Here is a 24,690-nt window from a genome sequence, read left to right on the forward strand (position 1 = left end):
CTTTTTTAAATCCTTTTACATCTTTATAAAGTTCCATTACCTTGTTTCACAGGCCTTCTGACAATTATTTTCTGCTCCCCATGGCTCAGTATCTAGCTTGCTCAGTGCATCCATGTGAGAGCTAACAAACTAATTGACTATTTATGCAAATACCCTAATTGCAATTTAAAAAGCCACAGGTGTCGGAAATTAATTTGCCATTAATTGCCATTTTCACCTGTGTGTGTCACCTTGTGTATCCGTAACCAGGCCAAACATTCAAGGGTATGTAAACTTTTGATCAGGCCCATTTGGGTGATTTCTGTTATCATTATGATTTAAAAAGGAGCCAAACAACTATGTGATAATAAATGCCAAAATCTCACAGTCTGCTGGGGTATGCAAACTTATGAGCACAACTGTATATTTTTGCTTTATATATTTCTTAATTCTTACTGCATAGATGTTATTTGCCATGTCACAAGAATTTAATTGTTCAGAATGAAGCTGTTATTCAGTGCATTTGATAAATAAAAATACTTGACTTTCATTTCCCCTGAATCTAGTTATACTATACTTATAATTTGGCAACTGTATTTTTTTCATTTCTGGAGGATCATACTACATTATCTTACACTCTCATACATTTGTATTTACAATACAAGTAATTCAGACCCCTGACCAGCTCTATCATATTAGTGCATTAACAAATCACACATGGAAATGCTGTATGATATCTAAATCTAAAACACTGAAACAAAAAATATATTATTGTTAGGGGACGTTGGTGTTTATTCGAAAATATTTGCAAGAAAATATGTTGTTTGAATAAGTACTTTTTATTCACATTTTATACAGATGAAAGAAATTGGACACAATTACCTTACCATTGGAATACACATGTGAACAATTACAGTCAAACGTTTTGGATTAAAAAAAAAGATATTATTGATGTATTATTGGTGTTAAGGATGTGAATCTGAAGGAAATGAAGACCAATTGATTTACCGTTAGAGATTAATACAGTCGGAAAAGGGTGGCTTGCCCACTTCAGATTGGTGGAGAGTGCCTGCCTCAAGTGGAGGAGTTTAAGTATCTAGGGGTCTTGTTCACGAGTGAGGCAAGGATGGAACGGGAGATTGACAGACGGGTCGGTGCAGCTTTTGCAGTAATGCGGTTGATGTATCGGTCTGTCGTGGTGAAGAAAGAGCTGAGCCGCTAGGCGAAGTTCTCGATTTACCGGTCAATCTAAGTTCCTACTCTCACCTATGGTCATGAGCTTTGGGTCATGACCGAAAGGACAAGATCCCGGATACAGGCGGCCGAAATGAGCTTTCTCGGAAGGGGCCTGGGCGATCCCTAAGAGATAGGGTGAGAGGCTCGGTCACCCGGGAGGAGAGTAGAGCCGCTGCTCCTCCACATCGAGAGGGGTCAGCTGAGGTGGCTTGGGCATCTGTTTCGGATGCCTCCGGACCGCCTTCCTGGGAAGGTGTTCCGGTCCCGTCCCACCGGGAGGAGACCCCGGGGAAGACCTAGGACACGCTGGAAGCACTATGTCTCCCGGCTGGCCTGGGAACGCCTCGGTGTCCCCCCGGAAGAGCTGGAGGAAGTGTCTGGGGAGAGGGAAGTCTGGGCATCCCTGCTTAGACTGCTGCCCCCGCGACCCGGCCCCGGATAAGCGGAAGATGATGGATGGAGATTAATACAAATGCATAGATTAGGAAAAGGGGTAAATGAATGTACCACAACGAATGTTGTACACATGTTAAGCAAACACGCAGGAAGTGATGAAACATTTTTGAGACTTGGGCTCAAGTTATTTGAACAATTTTTTTTACATGTTTTGTGGTGATGTACATTTTACTGCCTGGAACGATGCTTTAGGGAAAAGGTGACATTTTCAGTTATCAAAACGAAATGTTGGTATAAACCAACAGTAAACAAACCTTATTAGATGTGGATATAAAAATCTTCATCAGAGAATTGAATGGTAGAATAATACGAAGAGCCGCTTGCGTTCAAGTTTTGCCGCTAGGTTTCATGGGAATTATGACTTCAATTTGAAAAGCCACAACCAACGTTTCTTTGAAATCCGTTTAAAAGCGATCCCTTTGGACGCGCCGTAGCGATTGTATCGGTCGTTGTCGCAGTCATACATCAGACGTGTTTAGCCAGTCGTTGCAAAAGTAATCAGTGCCAGCGACGCTTTTTTGTTTTGCAGGTGAAGTGGTAAGCATGTGGATCGTTGAAATCACCGGCTAATCAAGCAAATATCAGTTAATTACACGGACTCTGTTACCTTGACACAACAAGCTAGTTGGGTGTACAGTAGCTAGTTATTAATATTGCTAGACAACTTTACTACAATAACCCGTGTAGAATTACAGGTGTAAGTGTCACAGTTTTGTTGTTCAGAACAATTTGCATCAGATTTAGGAAATATTATGTTTAGGACGCTAACCAACCTGGTTATTTTTGTGGAGCAAGCTAACACTAGTTTGCTATTTTATAGTGCGACGCTGTGAGATGGGCAGACGGAAGGATGGTAAAGCCAAAACGAAGCTTCAAGGCCAAGCATTAACACCCAGACAGAGAATGGTTGGTGATGAGAAAGAAGGCTCTAGTGGAGATGCGCGGAAGAAAAGGTTAGTCTTAAATGACGAGCACATGTTGGTGTTGGCTTCAACCTTAATGTACTTGTTATTTTGACATTCAGAAGTGGACACGCGTTGTTCTGTAAGTTCAGAAAAAAGACTATAAAAATGTATGGTTGCGTCGCGAAACACGTCTGTCGTCAGCTGAGGTAAGTATATTATCTCTACCTGCCATGCAGATTTGTGTCACTATCCGGACTTCGACATTTCATGGGCACGTGTACTAACCCCCTTGTCAGTATTGCATAACGTTTACATCTTAGTTAGGGACAGCCCTTGGCAGTGCCTGGGCAGTTATCAGCTTCTACTTCCTGATGAACTAACTTGGGCTAACATCGTTCATTCTACCGCTCGTATCAAGTCCTCAATTAACTTCGCTGAGAGCGGTACGGAGGTAAAATTGGTTTTATATTAGCGCATTGAACACTCAACAGACATTCCCCAATAGCATTTTACATCTTTGATAATCAACAACATATTCATTGATTGACATCCACATCAAACCGCGTTTGATTGATTATATAAATACTATTTAGAATTTAATTCAATCAATGAATAAGTTATTGATTTTCAAAGCTATAATTTCAATACCGGTTTCAGGAATTTCTACCAAATCCTAAGTAGAATTTGTATTGAAAACAAAGGTTGTGAAAGTATGCCAGGCATTTATAGAGTAAATCAGACTTGTTTGATGTGTATATGTCAATTGTTAGGTTATTGATTTTCAAAGCTGTAAATGGCTATTGGTGAATATAAAACCAATTTTACCTCTGTGTTTTTGGTCAGGCCTGAGTGTTTTCGTGAGCTGACAATGAAATGATAAGACAACAGCTGCTTCGTTTCAACAGTGCATGCCTGGTTTGAAATGTAATTGTAACGATGATTCATGTTATTTGGTGATGTTGCTAACTGGTGTCTGGGCAGTGGATGGGATTATAGAAAGAAAAGCCACATCTGTTTTTAATAAATAGATGGGTGACAAATTAAAGTTAAGCCCTGAATAAATGAGTGGAAGAACAAAACAAATGCACATGCTTCCATACAGGTTCACTGCATGAAACAATTTAGCAATTAAGATCCTGTCATTCTCACATATAAAATTGCTGAGCAGGCTCTGATTTTGGATCAAGATGGAAAGATTCTAAAAGTGACTATGAATCTTTGAACATCCTGCGTGGATGGCTGGAGTTTCAGTCAGAAAGACAGTTCACCTGGCTAGTGTTTCAATAGGAACACTGATTAAAGTCACGTCTGCATTGAGATCTATGGGACAGACATCATTTAGTAGGGTTGGAAATTGGTCAAAAGCTCACATTTGATTACCATGACGCTTGAGCATTACTGCAAAATGTATGGATAAACAAAATGGCAACCGCTTCCCAGGTGGCCGAGAATGTCATTTCAGGACGTGCTCTGACTGTCAGCAAGAACAGTCTGAGAACTACAGCGAGGGCTATTAGTGTTGCAGTGCACAAACGCCTCATTACAAAGTTTTTTCCTATAATTTGTCGCCTGTCTGTATGTAATGTGGAACTTAGCGATCATTCAACAGTAGCCTACGGAGCACAGCACACAATGTCAAAAGAGTTTTGAGTTCGCTGCCAAACATCCCCGTCTAACAGAATACTTTTTTCCACAGCCGGACACATTGTAAATCGGAAACCAGCTGCACTTGACATTGAACAATTTGATATGCTATTATTTCTGTCAGACAACTAATAGAAAGCGAATTTGGTAAAGCGCTAGACCAGGCCAGATTGAGTGGGACAAAGATTGAATTCCACAAATGCAATTACACTTGTTTAGAAAAATGCACTTTACTTTCTGTATAGCCTGTTCTCCTTTTTCAACCTGTTGATCCATAACATGACAGAATGCCACCACATGAGGTACATTTGAAGCACTTAGGCAAATTAAATGTAGGCTTAACAGGTGCCACAACGTTGATACTAATGTGAAGTGTTTATCGTTGTTAAACAGGACTTTGCATTATGTTGCATAACATTGCCTACTACTGGTCACAAAGGGCATAACACTGAACTCCGTTTGAAAGATATTTTTCAAACCCATTTCAATGAGAATATTCAAATATGGTTGTAGGAACATTTTGACAGCCCTCTTATGTTTGTGCATAAGAGGGCACAAAGTACATTTTTCTTCCTTGCCACTCAAGGAACGACTGAATATCCAGTAGTTGAGGTGGAAGCTATATGTTAATATGTTAGTCACATACGGTGTTGCCAGATGTGTAAGTTCTCTGCCCAGTTAGGCTATTTTAATGAGTGTGGGCAAAAATGGGCTTGGGTGGGTTGATTTGCAATGACCACCAATATTGCTGCTAGTTTACAGTACTCTCTTTAAACTGCTGCTATGTACAGTGTTATGTATATTATTGCTCTATCCTCCTGCTATATTTTTGTTGTGATAATTTTTTTCCCCTTAAATTCTTACTATGTAGTTGTAGTGTGCAATTCCCCCATTCATATGTGTATTGCACTCATGTATCTATAATATTCAATAACTCTACCAATTGCTGCTAGTTTTCACTGTTATGTATATTACTGCCATTCTTTCCATATCCAAATGTTCAAATATTACTCAGACTGCTGCTATATCAATAATACTACCCAGATTGCTGCTAGTATACATCGTTATGTTGTTGCTTTATTTTATTTTCTCTGTAGCTATATTTTTTGCTTATATACTCTTTTTAACTCCCACTATGTACAGAAATGTAATTGTGCAGGATGACACTGTTTTCGGTGAATTTGACAAATAAAACTTAGAAATAGTAGGGTATGTACTTCATGTACTGTATTTTGAAGGATTTTGTCTGTAATATACTAACAATCAAATCTGGCATCACTGGTCACAGGCTAAAGGCTGTTCAGAATCAAGCCACTGAGAGAATAGCATTAGCCTTCTTTACAGACTTAGTCAAATACCTTGGGCAACTATTTGATGTACTGTCGTTATGAACACAATGTAGTAAGAATACAATGTTTAATAATGTACAAGCAATTGAGGATATCTTGCCTGGAAAGTTCCAGTTAGCAAAAGCGCATATGCCAACATATTTTGACATTAAGCTATTAAGTTTGCAACGCTGGTTATGTTATGGCTCAACTGTAAGTGGTTGTTAGAAAAGGACAGGCATGAGACAGCCATCTCAGTCTTTCACTCTTGAGATGTTTAAGTCGTTTTAGCACATCTATTGTAACTTGCATACATTATTGATTTCACACATTTAGTACCTAATTTACACCTTTTCTGTTACAGGGAGACAATGTTTTCTAAGACCCAAGTAAATTCTTGGCTATATTATGCAATTATACTTTTTTAACTTTGGGGGGGGGGGTCTGGTTGGTGTTTACATGCAGGTAGTCAGTCAACTTTGTTCACCCTAAAAATAAAATCCTGACTGCTATACGTCTGAACTACATTTAGCTACAACAGCTCCGTCAATATCTACACATTGTTATATTCGATCTGCGGTACAGACACGCCTTTCATGTTGCTCTCCTTTTTTTTTGGCAAATTAGACCTGCAAACCAGCAAGCTCCACTAGAAATGATAAACGTTAAGTGGATGGGTGCTTGTATTCATTACATAGAGGGTACTCCATCTTTATATGAATAAATTAATTCACCTTGATATTTCATGCATTATATGAGCAGACAAATTAATCCAGCGTCATCCGTCACTGGCGTGTGTAATTAATGGGAGGAAAAGAAGAATAGACACCTGTAAGCATGACTGGCAGCAGCATTCTTTAACTGGCCCGGGTGACATTTCATGGCAGGCTGCGTTTTAGGTGGAGGTTGGAACTCTGTGGTGGGAATTCTGATACAGCTGTGAAGTTAACCTTTTTCCTCCTTATCCATCCTCCCGGATGCCTGACAGTACAAAACGCAAGGAGAGGACTAAACACAAAGAGAAGTCTGAGCGGGCCGAAAAAGACGTGAAAAAGGTAAACATTTATAAAAAGTTTTACATCATACAATACGGATTTTTATAGTTTGTAGGGGCCTGATAGTAATACTAGAAGCCTTTTTCTGCTAGTAGTAGTAGCTATAGTAGTATTTGCAGTAGTATTAGCTGTAGTACTAGTAGCAGCAGCAAATCACAACCATCATTGATTCTGTAACATCTTATACTGTTAGTTTTTCCTGAGGAATGTGACTCCAAGTTGCATCTTCTAAACCTTTTATCTGTGTAAAACCTATAATACTCCAGAAGCACCCCAAGTTAGATAGTGATGGATGTACTGGGTGCTTGGGTTGGTTCCCAAGGTCTGTATCATCATACTGTATCAATGTCAACATAAGGAAAGGGGTTTTCACAATTAATTGTTACAAGTACTGGCAGCCCTTTTTTACTTGTGGTGCAATTTACTCAGTAAGTTATTTAAGCTTTTTAATGCTCAAATCTGTTTTAAATGACTGACATTCCAGTCAGGAATATACAAAGGACCCCTTCTAATTTGTGCGTTCAGACAGCAGTCAATTACTGACTATTCTAGTTATAATAGTAATGATGGGTGTGGAGTGGTGTAAGCTTATTGGTGCTGACGGTGCTCATGTTTCCTGTCACCCAGACCTTATGTTCTCTGGTGATTATGGCTTCCCACTCACTTTGAATGTTCAAAATCATTTTATAATTATGAGATGCTCAACTTTCAAGTTGTCCTTTTTGGCTAGCTACAACATTCAACTTGAGTGCACCCTAGTACACGAAGCCTACCGCTAGTTAGGCTTGGTATACAAGCTAGTTAGCAACCACATGTCAACCAGCTGTTAACATGGTAAGTGGCAATCGATAAATAGCTCTCTAACCCCGCCAAAAAAACTAAGCATTTCATAGCAAATAAATCTTTGACTTTTCAAATGGCTAGGCCAGGAATCCATTTTTAATTAGATGTATAATTGTGGTTTGAAATATCCAATAACACCTTTTGTTGCCTGTCCAGATAGAACAAGGCTTTAGCCATTCATTATGTATTAATATGAGGGAAAGTACCATTGGGTAACACTACTTTTAGATTTCCTGCAGTCTGATTACATTACGGTGCAAAATGCAAATGATAATGAGGAATTTTGACACAATTTTCTATTTTCCCTCTGTATTAGGCCAAGGCTGTCAAAAGCAAGAGCGTGGAGAGCTTTGATGACGATGTGAGGTGGGCATTTTCCCCTGAGACGGTGCCTTTTTAATGATAGGCCAGCGAGGCTAATTGTCACGCCTCTACTCACATAGCATTTTCATTGCCGTTGAGTGGCTTCATATCTTTCAGAAAGTTTCACAGCAGCTCCTTGATGCTGCCATTGGAAATTAGTTTCAAAATGGTAATGTTTCAAGCTGCCCCCGCGCCCCCCCTCTCCCCCTTTACCTCTGATGGTAATGGAATTTAATTATTATGATTTGGATGTCCATAAGTCTGGACAGGATCCATTCCAATTTGTAAGGGTGTTGGCTGTCTCCCAGGATTTTGTATTTATTTTTGCTGTATGGATGAAAAATGTCTTGTCAGAAAAGCAGTAAATGAGAATTTGACGTGTTGTGTAGGAATGAAAGGTGGAGGTTTAGGCAAGATTTAAAAGGTGTTGTTTGCCCTGGGTTTGTATTGTATACTCCACCACAGATTACAGGCTTGGCAGTATTGTTTTTTTATGTGTTGCTGCCTAGTCACACTGACAAAGTGAATGTCTCAGATTTACCTAGGCTGATTCAAAGACAAACCAATTGGCAGTATGTGGTATTTTCTTAATCATCACACTGAAGTTTAACTTGGGGTTTGCAAAGAATAATAAGATTACCTTTCAATAATAATATAGATGAATGAGGCCCACATTTGGATGTTAGATAATATTAAGACATTTTATTTATAAACAAACTTTCCAGTTTTCCATGTTACGTATAATAAAGGCTAATTTGTTGTTGTAAGCTATTTGAATCTCCAATTGTTTCCCATTAAAAGCGACAAAGCGTATTCTACTGTATAATGTGAGAAGATATGCTAGAATCGGTGAGAAGGAAATGGGCCTATATTCTCTTTAATTTCCATCCAACCATGTGATATTATGCTCTACTGTAATTTAGTGGCATTGGTGATTGTAATGTGTTGATTTATTAATTTGGTCTCTTTCCTTTCCGCTTCCAAGTGAAACTGCAGGGAAATGTAAGCTTGTAATTATTTCTAATTGCCATAATTACGCAATTATCAACAGGCCTTTTTCCATAATTGATGTGTATTCAGTGTAATTATGTCATTAACATGTGGTCAATGAATTATCATTGTGTACTCTTTGATTCAGGTATTACTCTGGATAGCCAGGACTTAGTGGAAAGTAAAAGGGATCCTCAGTCGAATTTGGTTCAGCTTTCGAAACAGCTTGTGTGATTTCATTTTATTGTTCCGAGTCCCTTATTTGTATTTCTGTCATCAGGGTTCACTCTGCTGTTCTAGATGAGCCAGAAGATGGAAACTTTGTGCCAAATAAAAGGGGGAAAAAGAGGAAAAGACAGGAGGAGCCCATTGAAGGTCCCTCCACGTGAGTGCTTGGCCTTATTAAAGCCATCAGCTGATCTTACTCCAATCCTCAATTAACCTCAATACACACAGTTTAGTTTACCTCCTGACAAAATCACTTGATTCTACTCACTGAGGTCTTGAGTTTTAGTTGAGTCATGTCTTGGGCTACAACAAAAGTGTTCTTTTTGGGGAACCCATTGCCTGTTTAAGGTGATTAATGCTTTTGTGACATGCTTCTGTACTTAATTTATTTGCTGCCCTCAGGTTCAAAATGAATAACTTGAAAGAGGAGGATGAGGCCAGCTCAGGGGCGAAGGAGAAGAGCCGGAAGATGAAGGTAGACAGAGGAGCCGGCAGATGTTCTAGTTTGAAGTTGTTAATGTAGTTGCGTCGTTATTAACAGGAATGTCAGCTGGGTTGGGAGTAGGACAGCTGAACATTTTACTTTTAATCATATTCACAAACATTACTGTATTAGGGCTTGGAGCTGAAGACTCAGACAGCTGAAATTAATGAAAGTTTGCATTTGTATAAATGCTGTCAACCATGTTTTGGGAAGGGTTATACACCAGGGCTGGCTGTTTTTGTGGTGGTGTCTTAATCTCCTAGAAGCCAAAGGAAGAGGAGGGGGCGTGTCCAGTAACTACAAAGAAGTCAAAGGAAGAGAAGGGGGAGTGTCCAGTTACTACAAAGAAGAAGTCAAAGGAAGAGAAGGGGGAGTGTCCAGTTACTACAAAGAAGAAGTCAAAGGAAGAGAAGGGGGAGTGTCCAGTTACTACAAAGAAGAAGTCAAAGGAAGAGATTGCGGCAGGAAAAGCATTGAAGATCAAAAAGAAAGAGGAAGAGGAGCAGCAACGCTGGAGATGGTGGGATTTGTGTTTTCTACAGCAGTGTTTAGTAAAAAAAAATTATAAAAAAAATGATAATTTCAGGCAACCGTCTTTGTCTTTGATAAAAAAATGACAAACCTTGACCCAAATAACAAACAAAATGGCTGTTCTGAAAATATATGCTATTCATTTTTCTTTTTGTAGTTGTACACATACTTTTATCAGAACTGTTTCTTATTAATTAGAACAGTAAAAATCAGCATCAAAATCACCTAGTTTAGGTGAAATTGAATTTTTGTTCCAAATATTAATTTAGGATTAGTGCCTGCTTTGTTTTCCTTACAGACCAATCTGGTGTGCAACTTGCATTTCAGGTGCGGAGTTGGGTATGTTTTTGTTCTTTGTCTGAGTGAAACATTCCACTCTTTGAGCTGTGCTTAAACTTTGAGAGACAGCTGTCTATAGACAGGCCTAGCTGCTTTCCATTTTATGAAGGCAGCTGTGCAATATTATCACGCCTATGTGTATCTCATGAGAAGACTGAAAAACATAAAACATTTTGGCACGGTGGCATGTTTACTTTGGAAATTATATCATGTTATTTTCAACATTAAGAATTTGAAGAAGTAGGTTAATAAAAACTCTTATGCCTTCCTGTAGTATGCTTACTCTCCAGTCCAGTAACTCTCTAGTCCTATCATCACCTGCTAAACCTTGGCCACAATTACAGTTAAATAATCCAAATGTCACTGACTGAACTTGGGTGACACGTGTTGTCATATCAACTGCTGTGATTCCTGATTTTATTTTGGTGTGTTAATGTAATGAGAGAACCGTGTCCTGTTTCACTGCCTGGGTCTGCTCCTGTTGCAGGCTGGGAAAGAGAACCGTGTCCTGTTTCACTGCCTGGGTCTGCTCCTGTTGCAGGCTGGGAAAGAGAACCGTGTCCTGTTTCACTGCCTGGGTCTGCTCCTGTTGCAGGCTGGGAAAGAGAACCGTGTCCTGTTTCACTGCCTGGGTCTGCTCCTGTTGCAGGCTGGGAAAGAGAACCGTGTCCTGTTTCACTGCCTGGGTCTGCTCCTGTTGCAGGCTGGGAAAGAGAACCGTGTCCTGTTTCACTGCCTGGGTCTGCTCCTGTTGCAGGCTGGGAAAGAGAACCGTGTCCTGTTTCACTGCCTGGGTCTGCTCCTGTTGCAGGCTGGGAAAGAGAACCGTGTCCTGTTTTACCTCCTGGGTCTGCTCCTGTTGCAGGCTGGGAAGGAGAACCGTGTCCTGTTTCACTGCCTGGGTCTGCTCCTGTTGCAGGCTGGGAAAGAGAACCGTGTCCTGTTTCACTGCCTGGGTCTGCTCCTGTTGCTGGCTGGCCACTGCATCCTTGATGCTCATTCCCTTTTGCTTTCCTTATGGCCACATGTTATTTCAATTTGTCGGTCACCATTAAATTAAACCATTGCCATGTGGCACCCTTTCTCGTTTCATTTGTGTTTTCCAAGCTCTACCTTGAGTTTATGTTTAACTTCCTCCTACAAATTCAATTTGCTGTGGCAATGCCAAGTTTTGCCTCCCTGTGGAACTGGGCTTGTTTGCGACTCCGTTTCACCTTCACACGACCCACCCTTGGGTTAAGACCCAGTCTTTGAAAACCAGTGTTCTACACTGAATGTATGTGCGGAGTATGTACACACATTCTTTTCAAACATGCTCTTGTCCCTAAGGTGGGAGGAGGCAAAGTATGAAGATGGGGTCAAGTGGAAGTTTCTGGAGCACAAGGGTCCCCATTTCCCCCCAGAGTACCAGCCTCTTCCAGACAACGTCCACTTCTACTACAATGGTCAGTACAGCCCGGGCCTGGTTTTTATTATAGATTTATTTAAGCTTAAAGATGGATGAGATCCTAAAATATTTTCTCCTATGGATGCAACTATTTAGCATAACAAATCATCAGATATATTAAGGCAAAGATAACAGACATCCAACAATTAGCAAAAAAGTATGTATGTCTGTATTCTACTTTGAATAGGCACTGTGTAGAATCCTGCCTCTTAACAATAATGCAACTTGTCTCCTCGTCTTCCCTTACCAAACAAAACCATTATACTAGGGAGTCCAGGGTTTAGGGTGGGAAGGATAGTACTGAGAGTGTCTAAAGCCAGTATACAGAGATAAAAAGTAAATGCGAACAGACGGACCGCCAAGAAAGTTTAAATGGGGAATATGACAGTCACTCAGATACATTTTGTATAAAAATATTATTTAAAACATGAGCTGCAGATGCGTACTGGTCATTTTTGCTTGTTTTTTTATGCTAGTACTACAGTAAAAATCATACTTGTTACCCCTTTAAGTCAGTCCTATGTTTATCTGAAATACTTTTTTGGATCGCCTCTTTGTAACAATTTGTAATCTGTTTTCACAGTAATCCCCTATTTAGTCAATGTTTTGGCAGTGATCCTCTGTATGTCAAGTGACGCAGAGAAGAGCAAAACCATACCTAACAACGTCCTTAGTAGTTATGAGAGTGGTCTGGGGCGGTCATAAATAAGCTTTTCAAGTGCTGCTTTAATAAAGACAGCTTTGGGAAACCACTCAGATTTAACAAAGCTCCAAGAAAGGTTTGTAATGTAACCTCAAGACACTTCTGGATAACTGGGCCCTGCTGGTTTGACAAGCTCTATGGCCCTTCTCTGTAAGTATCTATGTCGTTTTTCTATCGTTTTAGAGAGATGAGCTATGAAGCTCCCTCTATTCTGCAGGCATTCTATCTGGGTCAGTTTGAAAGTTGAATGTTGTTGACACTTTCTCATCTATCTAAACCACTCCAGGGAGAACCTTCCCTTTCATCATTCACCCCAGAAGATTGTTTCTCGTCTCTGCATTGATTTGCATGGATCAGCTGCAGCCCAAGGAAGATCATTGTCTTTACTTAGGGCATACATCTCAGGGATATGTGGCTGACTGGTTCAAACCTTTTGATTGAGAACCATAGTTTCAATATGATTCCCTGTGTTTGTGTTGAATTCCCTCGCTGGGCCCAGGCCGCCACAGCTGCTTACTATGGGTCTCAGTCCGTCTCTGGGTATGGATTGGCCTTCTAATCCAACTCCTGAAGGACCTGTGCGGATGATGTGGCGCATTTGGTTCTGACTAAGCTGCAAAAGCTGTTTCTTAATTGATCTCTGAGAGGTCAGTGTTTCTTGGATCTTCAGCTACTCATGAACTAGAGTTTTCCTTTTGGATTTATGTTTTTGTGGGGTTGCTTGTGCTTTCAGGCCAACCGATGAAGTATATCGGCTGTACAGTATACCCATGCTTCAGGTTATATATTTAAAATACCAAGTGGGGCCCGACCCATAGATTAAGAAATCCTGCACTCTAAATGTAGCCTACATTACCTTACACTTGTCCTTGCACTTTTCCTTTGTACTCTGGACATATAATTGTTTTTCATCATCCACAAGTTCCATCGTTCCATATAAATGTTTATACAACATATCTGAGTTTAATTGATATATCAGGATCATTGTTTTATCAAAAATAAATAGTAGCCAGGTTAACAACTAGCTAGTAACCTTAAAGGTGCATTCTAGTCAAATAATCACCTCGTGATTGACAAGCTCCTCCACACTGTTTTCAAATAGTGATCTGTCCTTGTCCAGAAGAGACCTCAGAATCTCACCACCATCTATTGATACATTGCTCTCTCTGCTTTTAATAGACTAGAATCAAATGTCACACTTATTTTGATGATTTGTTTCTAATGTGGTCGTGTGCCGTGAGACTTCAGTTGATCATTTGTTTTAAATGTTACTCTGACTTTGAGGAGTAGTTTGGTCTTGAACCAGTGTCCATTTCAGTTACTGACTATGCACCCCTGTGAATGATCTGTGAAGCAGGGGTTTAGCTCTTATTTGCACATCTGCTCACTCAATAGATTATGCCTGTATTTTGTTTAGGCTTATTTGTGCTAGCTGTTTTGACAACCGTATAAATCTTGTGAGGACAAGGTGAAGTTTTTCAACGTATTTGCTTCAATTAGCTCAATAAAGAATATCCTTAGCCAGTATTGATACGTAAGTAAGCTTGTCCTATAGATATTTACACACTTATGAAACTGGCTTGGTGGTGTAAGCCTACAAGAAACTATTTGAACTGGATCTAATAATTCCCTATTGAAGAGATGATTGGTGTAATAACTGAAAGAGCCACTTTTCCAGTCGTGCCGCTAGGTTTTATGGGGATTGTGACTACTATATCAGTCTATTTACGACATGTTGGTATTGTCACTTTGATCTTAAGAGCTCAAAATAAAAGAATAATCACATTTTCTTAGGGCATCAAGGATAGTTTGGCAGCCTGCCACTACTAAATTAATGTGAATTGACACAATGTTTTCCAAGAGTTTGAACCCTTTTACCAGATGGTAATAAAAGACAAGTAAAGCTGAGTGCAAAACTATTTTATAACATAATTTTTCTCCTAAGGACATCAAGTGGCTTCCCAGAAATATACCCTGGGCTAATGTTTACCTTTTAAAGGTCCCCTGACATGAAATTTTCATTTTGTGAGGTTTTTTAACATTAATATGAGTTCACCTAGCCTATATATGGTCCCAAATTTTCAAAAAATTCCATTCGGTGTAAATTGAGCATTTTCACGGAGAATCAAACAGGCTGATCTGGACCCGTCTCTTTGTGACGTCGCAAGGAGAAATTGTTAACTCCCATGGTAACTCCCCTTTTTCTGCTTTGCCCGCCCAGAGAAATAATTTAAATAGAGCCAGGTGTGAGGCACACGTGTGTGAGCGCAACTTCAATTTGTCTACGCGACGAGGAGGGGCATCATGGCTTTTGAGCGAAGGAAACACAATAATTGCTCAGTAATAGGATGTAGAGATGAGCAACGAAGCCTTTTTTTACTTCCTTCGTACATGCCACAGAAGAACCAGTGGAATGATTTCATTTTCTCCGGAAAAGCGCCGACACAGCTTCCCAAAGTTTTGCATGTCTGTGGCAAACATTTCACCGACGACTATGTACATAATGTTACACAACAAAATTATTTACCCCTGCGCGCACATAAATATATAGGCTTTATATATCTTGTGTAACGTGACTTCATGATATGAAGGGAGAATTTTTACATTTAAAAAAACCCTCTTCTCTAAACTAGAATATTTACTGATATAGATGCTAACACAGCTTTAAAATCATCACAAATCAGAGAAACATGAAAAGGCAAAAGCAGATTAGCTTTAGCTTTAACTTACATGATAATCAGACATCCTAACAAAGTATCATATAGACATAATATTTTTAACTAACCATTCGGAAACATCCTTCTCGAGGCGCTGAGTTGCAACTTCTTCATCCGTTGCTTCTCCATCTGGATCGGATTCTGGGTCAAACTGAAATGCTTCAATGTGTCTTCGTGCCATTGCAATATGATCCAGACATACCGGTAAACATGCACGTTACCTTTGCCGCAAGATAGTAAAGGCCACGCCCACCCACCACCATGCCCCGCTCACCCACCACCTTGCCCCGCCTTTTTCATCCTCATTAAAATTTAAAGTCACAGACACCAATACGGGCCGTTTGAAGGAAGCTCATTCTGTGACTGTATTGTAGTGGCTATAATTCTGCAGCAAGGCTGAATTTTTGAAAAAAGATTTCAGATACAGTACTAGGGACCACTATGGCCTATATTAAAGCCTACAAAAAGTAGCATGTCATGGGACCTTTAATGGATGTTATTTGTGCTTGTTCTCCAGGTAACATTGTGAAGCTGAGTCTTGCTGCAGAGGAGGTGGCTCTGTTCTACGCTCAGATGCTGGACCATGAATACACCACCAAAGAGGTGTTCCGCAACAACTTCTTCAAAGACTGGAGGAAGGTGGGAAGTGGAGGTGGACTAGCCCTCGGAACAACTTGACATTTTTCTTAGCTTGTTCTTTAATCTACATCAATGGCTCTGGTTGTGAGACCGTGATCATCAGCCCCCTATACTAGATACGTGTTGTCTGTACAGAGGTAACTAGATGCAGTGAGGTAGACTGGTGTTGAGATGGCTGTATAGGGTTGTCCTGTACACACTTCACCAGGCACACGGGCGTATCATGCAGAATTAATTTAGAGCTTCTTAGTACTCAATGCTCTTGAAAATACGATTTGTGTTGCGGCATTGACACGCTAATCCAGACAAGTCGCTCGCTGCATATGAACAAATCCAATTAAACTGTTATTATAACCTCTCCTCGCCTGACTGCCCCCAGTCTCCGCCCACCCGCTGCCTGCCAATCATGCTTAGAGAGAAAGTCAGTGACTCCAAGTGTCCACAATAGCACGACAATGTCTGGGCTGTGACAGTGTGGACACTGTATTAGGAAAAATATCAAATGTGTTCTGTTGCAAAACAAAATTCATTGGTATTACTAATGATTAGCACCTGCTCTAATTTTCCCTGTATTATTGTATTAATCTACAGCTAAACTCCCCTTCCTCTGAATGTGGACATATGGATTCCTTGCTCATGAAAATAATAAAATGTATTTCAGAAAGCCCTCATTTAAATCCATTGTCACAAAGTCCTTATACAGATACCCAGACTAGAAACCCCAAAGAGCAAATGACAAGAAATTAGTGCACAGTAACCTAGTGGCTAGGACGTGTCCTCCCCTGGGTTTGGGCTAGAGGACCGTCTTCCTAGCGAATAGCATAACCCCCAGACTACACTTAATCTTAGACCTTATTGAAGTATTTTATTAAATGCTTAAAAGTCTGAGATGGAGAAATTTCTGACCCCAGCTGTTTTAGAAATTCTCCTCAGGTACAGTATGGAGGCCTGTGTCTTGTGGGCAGATTCTACATGTTGGTATGTAGGTCAGGACCAATTCACAGAGAAGAGGAGAAGCAAGTCCATGTAATGCTTTGTAGTTTAACAGTAAGTGGTGTACAGAGCAGGGATGTCACTAGAAATTCATGGATAGATAGGGGTGCTAAGCCTTGGTGTGGGGCGTCTGGGCATACTTCCCTAAACGGTTTTATCATGTATTTTAAGAGTAGCAACGGGTGTAAAATTATTCAAAATAAAGTTATTTTGGGTCAAGGTTGGATAAAAGTACACCTGTCTCATAGTTTTAGACACTGATCTAATGACTTAATTTCTTTACTTGAATACACTCGGTCCCACACCAACCAAAGGCACAAAAATGTCCAATCTACCTACATACTGTTTCTAAACATGATTTATTTGAATCATTTCAAAACAGATTTAATCATTAGCATATTCATCTCGGCATGAATTCATAAAAAAATGTGATCATAATTAAAAAGGAAACCTTTAATAACCGGATCTCCCTTCCTCTGAACAGAATACGTGTCAAATATTTTAACTTCAAGCACAAACAAACAAATCTGTGAAACATGCACAGTTTTGCTACTGTGTTCGGTTGAAACTGAAGATTTGACCTTAACTAATCTCATAGAAAAACGTCTTGGTACTGAGTAATCATTTGATCAAGTCATTAATGAAGTGTCTACTAGAAAGTTGTAGCTAGATCACTTTGTATTCCGGGAAAGAGAAAAACGTATCACTTTGATATTACATGGCATCTGGTCTGTCGTGCAAGTCGAATTTCATGAATTGCAGCTTGTCTAAAACAATTTCCATACATTACATTTTTAAAACCTCATATGTTTTAACCTCCATACATTTTTATTAAAAACATTATAGTAGGGTAGCTGAATGGGTTTATTGATTAGCAAAACGTACCATTGCTTTCCAGTGCATTTACGATTTGAACTTGAGGATTTACTATTTTAGGGGGGCCTAGTGATGAATGTACAGACCCTTCTGGAAGTATTCAGAACTCTTCACTTTCTCCTAATTTTGTTATATTTAATTGGTAATTAAATTTAACAAAATTAATACCCTGTAATGGACAAAACAAACATGTTCTCTGCTATTTGTGGTATCTAATGTACATAAAGGTCCAACTCATCCCAAACTATTTCAAGTGGGTTGAGGTCAGCTGATTGTGGATGCCAGGTCACCTGATGAAACACCATCACTCTCCTTCTAAAAATGGCTTTTTTTAGAGGTAGGACTGCCCATAGTGCTGAAGTTGCATAGGGAGGAGTTCGGCTAGGCATATAGGGTTTGAGCATTGCCTGAAGGTAAGCAGGGCATGTTGTCTATCTGTCAGTCTACCCTGAGATTGGGCTTTCCATCTCACTCTTAAAAATGTGATGCTCGCTTTTGAAGGGTTTGCACTATCGGCTATTATGACCTCTTAAGTTAAAAGTAAAACTGTCAGGTAAACGTTATATTTAAATGCGAAGGTACTAGAGTACTAGTAGTGCAAGTTATAATTAAATTGCTATTTAATTATATTTTTAAAAATTCTCTAAGCACTGTGAAATGTTTCTGAAAGTAACTTAAGCCTTAATGGTTATTGTATCTGGAACTGTATAATATCATTGGTATCATATCGAAGTAAAAAATTCTGGTATTGTGACATCCATAATATTTAGAAGATTTAATGTTTGTTTTTCTGGGAAAATGTATTAGGAAATGGCAGATAACGTGTGTGTAATTTTATTTTTTACTGCAATCAGTCTAGACCAGACCTGGGCAAGATAAGGCCCCCGTTGAGTAATTCTATCTGGCCGGTGATACAGCCTAAACTTTTAAAATAATACGAAATAAAAAATACCTGGCGAGGTCCACAGATTATTTTATTCACCGTTTCAAATTAGTCCTGTGGCACTCCCAGTAATAAGTACAGCAGAATCATACTGTCTAAAATACCTTTAAGTTGAAACAAGGTATTTGCGTTGCTATGATATGTAGGGACCAGCACCACAATCCACGCGTGGAAGTTATTTGTATGTACTATATGCAATTGATGGCTAGCGATCTCTGGAAATGAGCCGAAGAAAAGTTGATAACGAAAGCAGGGTATTTAAAACACTATTGACAGGAAAATATTTATTTGCAGATGTCGCAGGTAAAGCAACTTGCTTAATATGTTAAGCTAACGTCACAGTTTTTAAAGAGTACAATTTGCAGAGGCACTTCCAGAGCAAGCATGCAGTGAAATACAAAAACTGTCACCCGATGCTACAATTCAACAAGTCCAAGCGCAGATGCAGCCTCACTGATGAACATTTTGCAGCAGTACCGCACACTGCTTCAACAGAAATGACTCCTGACTTCACCTCACTTGTCAACATATATACAAGGCTCTCCTGTTCAGATTGCGTGATTAGCCCTAAAAGTTGTTTTCTTGGGTCTGGGCTGCTGGAATCGCTGTCGTTAAAAGCACATAGTACAAAAAATATACTGTATGAAGTTAGATGACGGCAATTATACCAACATTTGCTTTGGGTTAAAATCTTCAGAAGTGATTTCATAGACTTATGTCTGCCCTAATAACTGTTATACACTATACCTTATGTAATGTAGCTTACTCTGTTGAGTTGAAAGTTATGTTTTAAGGCAAATATGTGTTGCAACATTTCTGTTGAGTAATTTAAGGCCTTTGCCTGCCATTAGTTGTTAACAGAAAATAATAATAAAATAAAAAACATTGTTAAAGTAAATTAAGTTCAATTATGAAAACTGTGTTGCATGGAAAATAAATATAATATGCAAGTTAACAGAGTTAGCTATGTTGTGTGTTTTTTAGGCATGTAAAAGTAATCTGGCCCATGATGCTCTCTGGCATTTTGAGTGTGGCCCCCCCCCTGTGAAAAATATTGCCCCCCCCTGGTCTAGACACACATTGCTACCTCTGGATATGTTGACCTGTGTTGACCTTGCTCAAATGAGTTATGCACTGTATGTTGGAATTTACTAAATTTTTGTGTATGAAGTAGTGCCCTAAACTGGTTATTGCACATGCTGGCATTGAAAGGGAAGGCTTTTCTATAATGGTCTCTGTAGATAGATTTTTTTCTTCCTCCAGTTTATTTTATTTTCAGCTTTTCTTTATCTCCATTCTCCTGTTCTACTTGTGGTATAAGTGGGTCCCATTGCCTGTTGGTCTTATTGATCAGGCTGTTTGTGACAGAATCAGGTGGCCATAGTGACAGAGCGAAGGCCTGCTCTGTAAATGGTTGTGAAATCCCTGTAACCATACAGGCACTCTCGTCAGCCGTAGGAGGCCACTTTGAAGGTAGTCGGTGTTCTGACATTTTGCACCAAAAATAAAAAAAGAATACTGAATAAATCCGATGTGAATAAAAGGGCAACCCTGTTGGAGTGACCTTTTATTTGGGTGATCTATTCATGGGTTTTAAAACAGAGGCTGTCCATCATGGTTATCATTCACTCATTTGACTGAGATGGTCTATCATGTCTATTAATCAAGTCATTATCAAATAAATAGTAATAACTTGAATAGTGCTTTTCTAGTACATTTACAGTGCTTTGCACACTAAAAATATAACTACATTAAAAGAATATATGTATATATTTATTTTTTTAAAGGAAATGAAAAGAATAAACAAAATATAATCACTGATAAAATAGTCAAAGCCATCTTATACATCAGATGTGTTTGGTAATCTGGTGTTTAATAAATGTTTGGGTGGGGTGTCGTGGATGAACATCCTGAATTATGTTGCAGAAGCTAGGCCTACTTGGACTGAATCAATCTGTTTCTGATGTGTTTTTTATTTTCTCTGAGCAGGAGATGACCTTGGAGGAGAGGATGCTGATTACTGACCTGAGTAAATGTGACTTTGGGGAGCTCCATGCCATGCACGTTGAGAAGGTGGAGGCTAGGAAAGCCATGAATAAAGAGGATAAACTAGTGAGTAAAACTCAGACCAAACATAGCATTACTCATGTTATAATTACTATTTAAAATTAATGTGAAGATGTTTGTAACACCCCCTTGGAAGTTAAATTTGGTGGAGGTATTTGGAGGAATGGCCTGTCACATGGACATTGCCAGATGATCCTTTAGAACTTCAAATTGTTTGGAATTGGCTTTGTATCCCCTCCCAGACTCATGGGTATCAATAATCTTTACCTATCAGTACATTGGATAGGTCCTTTGATCCTGGAATGATGTTACCACATACCTACAGTACATTTGAGTATTCAAACCACGTTCAACAAATGTTGTTACATTACAGCTTTATTCTACAATTGATTGAATTTATTGTTTTGATGATATACACACAATAGCCTATAATGATAAGGCAAGGTTTTTTTTTTAGCATTTTTGCAAATTTCATGAAATACAGATCACATTTACGCAAGTATTCAGACCCTTTGGTATGACACTTAAAATGAGCTCCGGTTCATCTAATTTCCACTGCCAAAACTAAGCCATGAAGTCGAAGGACAGAGTGGCCTCCGTTCTTGGTCAAGAACCCGATGGTCACTCTGACAGAGCTCCAGAGTTCCTGTGTGGACATGGAAGAACCTTCTAGAAAGACAACCATCTCTGTTGCACTCCACTATTTATGGCATTTACTCCAGGCGTTTATGGTAGACTGCCCAGACGGAAGCCACTCAGTAAAAGGCAAGATGGCCTGCTTGGATTTTGCCAAAAGGGACCTAGATGGTTCTTGTGTTCTGCCCTTATGAAACCAAAATTGAACTCTTTGATCTGAATGCCAAACATCACTTCTGGAGGAAACCAGGTGCCGCACATTACCTGGCCAATATTATCCCAAAAGGTGAAGCATGATGGTGGCTCCATAATACTGTGGGATGGGACTTGTCAGGATCGAGGGAAAGATGAACATAACAAAGTACAGACAGATCCTTGCTGAAAACCGAATAGAGCACTCAGGGCCTCAGACTGGGGATCAGGTTTACCTTACCACAAGTCTGAATGTCCTTGAGTGGCCCAGGCAGAGCTCCGACTTAAACCTAATCATACATCTCTGGAGAGAACTGAAAATCGCTGTTATGTTCCTCAGCCAATCTGTCAGAGAACAATGGGAGATTCCTGCCAAGCTTGTAGTGTCATACCCAAGAAGTCTTGAGCCTCTAATTGCTGCCAAAGGTGCTTCAGCAGAATACTTAAAGGGGTCTGAATAATGTAAATATGATTTTCATTAATTTGCAAAAAGTGTAACCTCCTGAGACCCGGTGTCCACATATGTGGACATTTTAGGCTTCCTGCACCAAAGCTCAGGTCTTAGGAGGTTTAACAATTGTTCCATTCCATATGGAGATTTGATATGGAAAAATCCATATAATCAATTTTAGAATGATGCTTTTATGTGTAAGTGAGGGGCTCAGAATACCTTCCAAATCCATCATGTATGGTTAAGACTAGTCTTGCAAGGGCTCACCTCCAATCTTGTCTGCCCTCTTTAACCGTCTGGAAACTTACCTAAGATTTCTATGGGATGTTATTTTTCCAAAATCCACTCAAGGCTTGTTTGGTGTGGTTTCACTATTTATTGGAAATGGATAATACACATTTCCTGAAAGTTTTTGGTTCCTACCTGGGTTGCAAAATGTCAAAAGAAGCAGAAATGAAGGAACAAGCAACCAGGCAAGCTTAGTTCAGCTGGCCCACAAGAAGTGTCGACCGGTGTTACCCTCCTGAGATTTGAACCCTGATCACCCATGTGAAAGGCTTTGTCTTTCACCACTACTCCTGACATTATATAATTTTGTCACGCATTAACATCAAGCCTACTTTGAATATTTCGTTAGACACCATTAACCGTTGTGTTAAACTGAGTAACGTTTTTTAAATCTACCTCCAAAACAAATGGCATCTATGAACTGTATTGCTTTTGCCAATGGCCGTTTTAACAGCTTATTAGCCATTCGTGAATTACATTAATACAATAACTGTATCAATATAGATGACGATAAGACTTTTTCGTCAAGTGAAAAGACGAATCATGTGTAGTCATTAAAGTTTTTGTCTATCCTGAACAAATCCTAAGACAAATCGAAAATCCACCAGAAATGGTTGCAATAACAGTACTAACAGTTAACCGTTCTATTTTAGGCTTCCTGTAACGTAGCTACTGAAGGTTGTACAAAAAGCAAAGCTTTTGTCTGTCCTGAGCAATGTGTTTTGACTGAGACGAGTCGAACACGGGACCCTTTGTTCTGTAGTCTGCGGCTCTAATCACTATGCTATTTAACAAGGGTAGGTCGGTCAGTCACATTCGCTCTTCTAGGCCGGCTCCTGGCAAAAAAAAAGTATTCTATTTTTCTCCTCTGATTTCAATAATCGAGGATCAGGTTCATGTTCTGAACGCAAAAGGAATCGCTGCCATATACTGCCGTGTAATGCCCTTTGGCAAATTCCTCGCCTTCTATTTTTGTATCTTCTAAAGCGAGTATGTAGCCTGGTCGCAATAATGACAATTTACCTAGGAAAAGGTTGTTTATCAAAGACTGATGGTTCACCACAAATGCAACATACATCCACAGATTTCGATGGGATTTTATTTAACGATTTTGCTGCCATCTTCGCCTGGCTAGCTACCTTTGCACTGAAGGCATTATTCTCGTCAGCACTTGTAGAAGTCGCAGTGAATTTGAGTTAACTTGTTTTGAGACATTAGACCAAGCAATTAATTTGATTGGTTTAACGTGTTTTGAGGTGTTATTAAAAACTTTGCAACAATAATCAGGCCTAGCAACAAGTGACAAGCTAGGCCTGATTTAAGAGGCTGTGTTAAGACCAGACCATGTTTCTAATCTTTAAAATAAAATAATTTGTTGAATTAGGTTTCATTTCAACAAATGTGGTACAAAATTAACTAAGATCCGTGTGTTCCAGTGGATGTATGTACTTTTTCACAACTGTATATTGGGTTGTAATTGCTACAAATATTGAGTGAATGGGGTGCATGGCATCTGCTTAATATTGTGATGTGTTTTCTAATAACCATTACTTTATTGCAGGTGATTAAAGAGGCCAACCAGAGAATAGTGGATGAGTACGGCTTCTGTATGCTGGACAACCACCGGGAGCGTATTGGCAACTTTAAGATTGAGCCCCCGGGTCTTTTCCGAGGGCGGGGGGAGCATCCTAAACAAGGCTATCTGAAGAAGAGGATCCAACCTGAGGACGTCATCATCAATTGTGGAAAGTGAGACTCAGAGCATGACTGTCTGGTGACACGGAGTAAAGAGTTAATATTATGGAACAGTGAACTGAAGGAACAGTCCTGCGTGGCAGTTTTCTGGTTCCAAAATGTATCCCTCACCACTGTTGTAGTTGTATCTATAAAGACCACAGTATAACCTTTTGCACACTACTCCACTCCTCTAAAACCTCCATCTCTTGTCATATGATTTATTTCCTGATTAGCTTTCCAGTCTCACCTGTCTAAATGTATGTAAGCTGTGAGAATTAGCAAGCACTGCAGTATTCAGGATTGCTGGGCCCCTCTGTGATGTTTTGTCATGCTTACTATGTAAACCTTTTGACCTCTTCACCCCCTCCATAGAGGGTCTCGTGTCCCGGAGCCCCCTGCTGGTCACCGCTGGAAAGAAGTTCGCTACGACAACACTGTAACCTGGCTTGCTAGCTGGACAGAGAATGTTCAGGGCTCCTGCAAATATATCATGCTCAACCCAAGCTCCAAACTCAAGGTACCAGGCCTGCTCGGTTTTCAATACGCCATTTATTATTTTTTTTTTGTATAAACCACATTATGGTTATATTGTATTTGAACGGTAAAATTTGTCCTGGTTA

The 24,690-nt window shown here is 39.6% G+C and overlaps 1 protein-coding gene across 9 annotated transcripts in view; it reads left to right on the plus strand.

The window, feature by feature from the left end:
- The window catches only part of zgc:173742 (DNA topoisomerase I mitochondrial), a 43,850-nt gene that overhangs the window by 10,294 nt on the left and 8,866 nt on the right, over positions 1-24,690 (plus strand). For 4 of the 9 annotated variants that reach the window (XR_003777454.2, XM_029115033.2, XM_029115030.2 and 1 more), the window contains exons 2-12: positions 2,492-2,624; positions 6,537-6,603; positions 7,763-7,812; positions 9,080-9,184; positions 9,430-9,502; positions 9,775-10,031; positions 11,711-11,826; positions 15,766-15,887; positions 20,689-20,811; positions 23,895-24,082; positions 24,443-24,587. Coding sequence is in view for 8 of the 9 variants with exons in the window: in XM_029115030.2 (XP_028970863.2) it covers positions 2,492-2,624; positions 6,537-6,603; positions 7,763-7,812; positions 9,080-9,184; positions 9,430-9,502; positions 9,775-10,031; positions 11,711-11,826; positions 15,766-15,887; positions 20,689-20,811; positions 23,895-24,082; positions 24,443-24,587 (1,379 nt within the window). In the remaining variant the exon portion in view is untranslated. The other 5 variants (XM_029115031.2, XM_010884157.5, XM_029115034.2 and 2 more) reach the window with 5 other exon arrangements.

Source organism: Esox lucius, chromosome 19 (assembly GCF_011004845.1).
Source record: "Esox lucius isolate fEsoLuc1 chromosome 19, fEsoLuc1.pri, whole genome shotgun sequence".
Classification (NCBI taxonomy): Eukaryota; Metazoa; Chordata; class Actinopteri; order Esociformes; family Esocidae; genus Esox; species Esox lucius.